This window comes from Babylonia areolata, chromosome 23, assembly GCF_041734735.1.
Source record: "Babylonia areolata isolate BAREFJ2019XMU chromosome 23, ASM4173473v1, whole genome shotgun sequence".
NCBI lineage: Eukaryota > Metazoa > Mollusca > Gastropoda > Neogastropoda > Buccinidae > Babylonia > Babylonia areolata.
This window is the reverse complement of record NC_134898.1, coordinates 19,638,512-19,646,011: the sequence shown is the minus strand read 5'-3', so window position 1 is coordinate 19,646,011 and position 7,500 is coordinate 19,638,512. Positions and strand designations below refer to the sequence as shown.

Here is a 7,500-nt window from a genome sequence, read left to right as displayed (position 1 = left end):
CCATCAGTCACAAGAGTACTACTACTAGATTACTGCCACAGTCCTTTTTCTAGCATAGTGCGTTTAGTCAAGTCAGACCAGTTGTGAGAAGGTTGGTAAGTTGTTGTTTTTTCTGCTGTTGCACTTTCTTGTGTTGCGTTGTGTTGTGTTGTATCGTGCTATGTTGTGTCTTGTCTTATTATCAGACACGATCCAGGAACGCGTGGAGAACATCAACAATTACTTCACCTTCAGTCTGTACTGCAACGTCTGCCGCTCGCTGTTTGAGAAGCACAAGCTGCTCTTCGCCTTCCTCCTCTGTTCCCGCCTGGGGCAGTACAATGGGACCATCGACATGGTGAACGAACACACGCTATTCATGCTCTTTTTCCTGTTCTTCCTCCTCCCCCTCCCCCTCCTCCTCCTCCTTCTTCGTCTTCCTCCTCCTCCTTCTTTTTCTTCGTCTTCTTCTTCCTTCTGCTCATTCTTCTTCTTGTTCGTCTTCTTCTTCCAAAGTGTGACTTCTTTTGCACGTGGAATTTGCTGTTGTGGTTGTTGTTGTTGTTGTTGCCAGTCGAGGGATCAGTTATATGTGTGCGTTAGCTGTTATCTGATGGCACGTGATGGCAAAATCCCAGCAACACCCAATCACACAACTGGTTTACACACTAGACAGGCTGACTCTTCCGAATGAAGCAATGATAACAAATATTTTAATGCATCGAAAGTAAAGATATGAATCAACAAATATGTTGTTGTTTTTTTATTCATACACAATCTCACACCCATACACATACAAAATAACTTTCCATAAAATCATTATTCTTTTCCTCACTGTCCCCAGCCAGTCCGCATTGCCCATGCACATATTTGCCTTGCACTTATCTGCACAATCCAACTCCACACAGCTGACAAAGGCGGCACCCGACCCCCGTTGACGTGTAGCAATGAATGGCGTAGGTCCCACAGCCAGAAGAGTGACAGGGGCAGCAACAAGCTGGTAGGGGGTGGATAATAGGGAGGGTGTGTAAACCCTCTTTCGTCTGATTTTCGTGGAAATTTCCCCGTTATCTATAGCGAGAACCGCGTGCACATGCGCGTCTTTATTTCCTGTTTTTCTCCAGGTCACCGAAAGGCTGAAATTTCGTCGTGGAAATAGCTCTTTTGACGAAAGGATTCTGAACATTTGCACGTTTACAATATATATTCGGTTTTATAAATACACCCATCATTTCTTTTAGTCTTCTATGTTCGCTTTGAGCGTGTTTCTTGTCACATCTCTGCCATTACGTATTAGAACTGATTCATTCAAGAACCTGGCCGAAATGTTGTCCGAACAAAGGCAGTGCAAACTAGAAAAGCTAGTTACGGTGGTGGGCTGCCCATGACGTCATATGACTCATGTGAAGCAAGCGACGAAAGGTCCACCACCAAAGTGGGCCTGCGATCCCTCCCTAATTTAACATACACAAACTAAACATGAAGGAGCAGGACGTCTGTACTGTGGACAACAGGGAAACATGGGTGAATCCTTTGTCAGCATCTGGCCTCCTACCTGTAGTCCCCATAAAACGAAATCAGAAATTTACTCAGCACAGCCACAAATGACCATGAATGCATGACAATGATATGATATTAAAGCAACCGGCTGAAACAAAATAGTATTATTCTTAGCACAACAGCAAATTCAAACAATATGCACAGTGTTAAGCCTGTACATAAAATCAGCCTCAAAACAAAAGACACAACCAGGACTGTGATTCATAATACCATGCAGGAACAAACCCACAACAAAAACTACTTACACATTGTTTCAAAGCACATAGGGCTTTCCCCCAAAGGTGTACTCTTGGAGAACATAAACCTCTGCAGTCTTCACACAAGACCGGCCACAGAATGTGCGGAAGGAAGGTTCACAAAGAGACAACTAACAGTTCACTTCAACTCATCAGTGGTGCAGCCAGCCGACACCAAAGCCAGCATGCGCATGCACATGAAGACTATATAAGTCCCCAATTGCAGTCTGCCCTACACCGCCTCCTATGGGTATTAAACAGTGATTGGACACTATCTACAATCCCACACCCATGTAAATTAATCCTTTCTCCTGTCTGCAGCACAGTACTGAACTACTCTTGAAACTGACAGGAATTTCACAGTCGTTGACTGACTCAGTTGACCACCGTTGATTTTACGCTATGATTAACAATGTCTTCCACCCCATCTATTTTCTGCTTCTCGGTTTCACAGTCGCAGTCAAAAATAGGTATGCTTCACGTTTTGACAACCACACTACTCCACATAAGCAGTTTGATAGCTGCACATCTTCAGACATAGCAGTTTGATCAGGCCACACACAAGACACTTTGAATACGTCCACACCAGCAGACAACAGGTCAAGTGTGCAACATTGAAACAATTTCCCAAGTTCAGAACATGGACATCAAACCTTGCTTTGGTACAGGGGGCATCGTACACGGGCTTCAATTTCAGTCATTAGTGAACCCCTGTTTAACATCAACGTTGACACCTAACTGACTCATCCAATGGTCACTTACTCGACACCGGTCACATTCTCCCATTTCACACAGGTATTAGATATTCTAACTCAAGAATCAAACCACATGGTATTCCACTTCGCTGATTGTAAACAGGGGAGTTGGCCCAACTAAAAAAAACCCACCAGTTTACTCCTTTGTCGGCTACACACACACACACACACACACACACACACACACACACACACACACACACACACACACACACACACACACACACACACACACACACACACACACACACACGACACGACACAACAAGCCTAAACCCACCACCCAAGACACCGATGCTGGTCCTTTGCAGGAGGAGTACCGTCTTTTCGTGGCCGGGGGAAGCGCCATGCCCGTGGAAAAGGACAACCCCGCCCCGGACTGGATGTCGGACCGTTCGTGGAAGGAGATCCTGACCCTGGCTGTCCTGCCCACCTTCGTGCCCTTTGTGCACGACTTCAGCAACCACCTGGACGAGTTCAAGGCCATCTTTGACAACCCGGAACCCCACAGGTCAGACCGTGCTTCTGATCACTGTCTTCTGGGTCAGTTATTTAGCGAGGAGTGGAATGAGGAAGGTGGTAGAATGATTAAGACGCTCAGCTGCCAATATACAGTCTGTGAGAGTGTGGGTTCGAATCCCGCTCGCGCCCTTTCTCCCAAGTGTGACTGGAAAATCAAACCGAGCGTCTAGTCATTCAGATAAAACGATGAATCGAGGTCCCGTGTGCAGCGCGCACTTGGCGCACTGAAAAAGAAACCCATGGCAACGAGAGTGTTGTTCTCTGGTAAAATTCTGTGGAAGAAATCCACTCTGATAGGTACACAAAATTATATGCTCAGACTCCGGGTCTGACTAGTGGCTTGGGTTATGATGCAGTCGAGGATCTACATAACAGACGTGGCGTAGCGTATATGGATTTTTTTTTCCGAACACTGCGCGCTTGCTTGCTTGTGTGTGTGTGTGTGTGTTGATAGACAAGAGAGGAATAAGAGTTTTAAAATGATTTTTTTCTTAAGTATTACGCTGATGATTGATTTTGTTTTGTTTTTAAAGTGTGTGTAGTTTTGCATGTATGCTACATGATTTGTGTTTATGTGACTTTTAGTGCATGGTTATGAATGAGCAGACACAACCAAAATTTCCTGTGTGAAGGACTGATAAAGTGATATCGTATTGTACTGGTAGCAAATCGGTGACAGTAACCATGTCCTGGTTGTGTCCTCACAGAATATGACATGTTAGCGAATCAGTGACAGTAACGATGACCTGGTTGTGTCCCCTTGGGAAAAAAATAACGTTGGTTAATCAGTGACAGTGATGATGGCCTGGTTGTGTCCCCTCGGGGAAAATGAAGCGTTTTTTAATTAATCAGTGACACTAACGATGACCTGGTTGTGTCCCCTTGGAGAAAATTAAGCGTTAGTTGATTAGTCAGTGACAGTTACGATAGCCTGGTTGGTTGTGTCCTGATGAAATATGATAAAGTGTTTCAGTGGCAGTAACGACGACTTGATTATGTTCCCTTGGGGGAAATGAAGCGTTAGTTGATTAATCAGTGACAGTAACAATGCATGGCCTGGTTGTGTTCCCATGGGGAAATTGAAGCGTTGGTTAATCAGTCAGTGACAGTAACGATGGCCTGGTTGTTTCCCCCATGGGAAAAATGAAGCGTTAATTAATTAGTCAGTGACAGTAGCGATGGCCTGGTAGTGTCCCACTGGGGAAAATGAAGCGTTAATTTATCAGGACAGTAGCGATGACCTGGTTGTGTCCCACTTGGGAAAATGAAGCGTTAATTTTTATCAGGACAGTAACGATGACCTGGTTGTGTCCCACTGGGGAAAATGAAGCGTTAATTTATCAGGACAGTAACGATGACCTGGTAGTGTCCCACTGGGGAAAATGAAGCGTTAATTTATCAGGACAGTAACGATGACCTGGTTGTGTCCCACTGGGGAAAATGAAGCGTTAATTTATCAGGACAGTAACGATGACCTGGTTGTGTCCCACTGGGGAAAATGAAGCGTTAATTTATCAGGACAGTAACGATGACCTGGTTGTGTCCCACTGGGGAAAATGAAGCGTTAATTTATCAGGACAGTAACGATGACCTGGTTGTGTCCCACTGGGGAAAATGAAGCGTTAATTTATCAGGACAGTAACGATGACCTGGTAGTGTCCCACTGGGGAAAATGAAGCGTTAATTTATCAGGACAGTAACGATGACCTGGTTGTGTCCCACTGGGGAAAATGAAGCGTTAATTTATCAGGACAGTAACGATGACCTGGTTGTGTCCCACTGGGGAAAATGAAGCGTTAATTTATCAGGACAGTAACGATGACCTGGTAGTGTCCCACTGGGGAAAATGAAGCGTTAATTTATCAGGACAGTAACGATGACCTGGTTGTGTCCCACTGGGGAAAATGAAGCGTTAATTTATCAGGACAGTAACGATGACCTGGTTGTGTCCCACTGGGGAAAATGAAGCGTTAATTTATCAGGACAGTAACGATGACCTGGTTGTGTCCCACTGGGGAAAATGAAGCATTAATTTATCAGGACAGTAACGATGACCTGGTAGTGTCCCACTGGGGAAAATGAAGCGTTACTTCGTTAATCAGTGACAGTAACGATGGCCTGTTTGGTTGTGTCCTGATCAAAGATGAAGTGTTAGTGAGCCAGTGACAGTAACGACGCCATGGCTGTGCCCCCCACCCCCACCCCAACCCCACCGCACCCCCCCCTCTCAGAGAGCCCCTGCCAGGTGAGTGGAACGAGACGCTGGACTCGTTCCAGAAGATGCTGGTGGTGAAGGCCCTGCGCCTGGACAAGGTCACCAACGCCATGCAGGACTACGTGTCCTTCACGCTGGGCCAGAGGTTCATCGAGCCTCAGGTAGGGCTGCAGCGGGTCTTGAGGATCGGTCTCAATGTCACATGTCATGATAGCCACAGAGTTGAGGTTTAACGAGCTATTGGCTAACAATGCCCTTAGATTAAGATCACATTGTACGGAGGCTTCGGTTCTGTAAAGGCGTTGTTCCAGGGGTGGGGAGGAGTCCTGTCAGATCAAGAGTAAGGCAAGTGGCCCTTTGGTCATGCGTCCGTTATATATATATATATATATATATATATATATATATATATATATATATATATATGATAGTCAGTCGTGTCCAACTATGACCATCAGAAGAGCAGAGGAGGCAACTGCTGTCCCGACTATTTGGGCTAGAATTTGATGATAGCGGAGAGCGTCTTGCCCAAGTTACATCCCTCTCCCTCGGCCAAGAGGGTTTTAGGACGGTCAGCGTTTGGATAGTTCCCAAAGGCCAACTAGCCCCCAAGGCTGCAACGCTAAGAGCCAGTGCAATATTGCCTCCTAGTTTGAGAGTCATAGTCCTTCACAAAAGACTAAGCTGTAAATGATTTCCCATTGCAATGGATAAACCATTGGTAATACAGCTCTGACTGTGCTGTTGGCCCAACTGTAAACTTATGCCAGTCTGTGATATATAAGCTGAGTACTAGTTTTGCGGACGAAACGATAAATGTGGGTTCTGAGTGCAGCATGCACCTCGTGCACGCCAACGAACCCCCTGCTGTGGCAAAATGCCTTAGAAAAATCAACTCTGATAATAGAACAAATACATTTGTGGACAGTACAAGAAAGGGGGCGCTGCATTGAGGCAGCGCGCTCTCCCCATGAAGAGCAAGACCAATTTCACATAATGAAATATTTTGTGACAAAACAGTAACCCAATACAATAAATAACAGTACAATACAAAACAATACAATACCATACAAACTGGTGGTGCAGAATGTGCTCACAAGTAGCCTGCAGAATTATTGATCACAGATTCTGTACCCCCACCCCCGTACACCCATTTGCTGTAGCTGCTTTGCTACCATTGCCATCAGTACAGCTACTGCCGCTACTTCTGACTGCTGCGGTTTCTGCAACATATTTGACGGGTTTTTTGGTATACATTTGTAGATGCTGCGGCCGCTGCTGTTTTCGCATCCTCCTCCTACGACTGCAGCTATCATTTCTACTACTTGTGCTACGACTCCTGCTACTACTACTGTTATAACTGCTGCTACTACTACTACTACTACTACTACTACTACTACTACTACTACTACCATTGCTGCTGCTGCTCCTGCTGCTGTAGCTACTGCCAATGTTGTTACGTTATGTAAAATGATCTGATAGCCATTCTTACATGTCAAATGGTTTTGTACCAATAGCCGCGAATCTCTCTCTCCTTTCGTCTGTTAGACACATGCCTCACCCACATTCATGCAGTATAAATCTTGAGTGGTGTTGCTTCATCATCATTATTATTATTGTTGTTGTTGATATCATCATCATAAGGAGTAGCAGTATAAGTATCATCATCATCACCACCACCACCACCCCCACCACCACCACCTTCATCATCAGTATCATTACCATTATTACTGTTATTATTACTTTAACAACTCTATTCGCGGACATATACAGTACCATGTCAAACTAGCAGTGCAAACTAGGACAACCGTTGAGCAAACCCATGAGCAGGCCCAGTTTGCAACCAGTTTGACATGGTGAATAGGTATATTTAACCAAACAGAGAGTACCTACAAACACAACCCCCTGCCCCCCCGCCCCCCACCAACATCGTGAATACTTCACTCCACCCCTAACCCCCCACCCCGCTTGTGCAGACGACGCAGCTGTCAGAGGTGTTCTCTGTCTCGTCCCCCACCGTCCCCCTCATATTCATCCTGTCCACGGGAACAGACCCTGCGCTGGCGCTGTACAAGTTCGCGGATGAGATGAAGTTCTCGAAGAAGCTCAATGCCATTTCCCTGGGCCAGGGACAGGTGAGAAGAGAGGGAGAGAGGGGGGGAGGGAGGGAGAGAGGAACTGACGGAGAGGGATATAAATCGATGTTTTATTAAAGGTAAAAGGGTAATACAAA

At 45.6% G+C, this 7,500-nt stretch overlaps 1 protein-coding gene across 1 annotated transcript in view; it reads left to right on the top strand.

Moving 5' to 3' along the window:
• LOC143298154 (dynein axonemal heavy chain 1-like) overlaps positions 1–7,500 on the top strand; it is a 164,998-nt gene that overhangs the window by 137,642 nt on the left and 19,856 nt on the right. The window contains exons 66-69 of the mRNA XM_076610887.1: positions 186–337; positions 2,842–3,041; positions 5,284–5,428; positions 7,244–7,402. Coding sequence (XP_076467002.1) covers positions 186–337; positions 2,842–3,041; positions 5,284–5,428; positions 7,244–7,402 — 656 coding nt within the window. The remainder of the gene's footprint in view (positions 1–185; positions 338–2,841; positions 3,042–5,283; positions 5,429–7,243; positions 7,403–7,500) is intronic.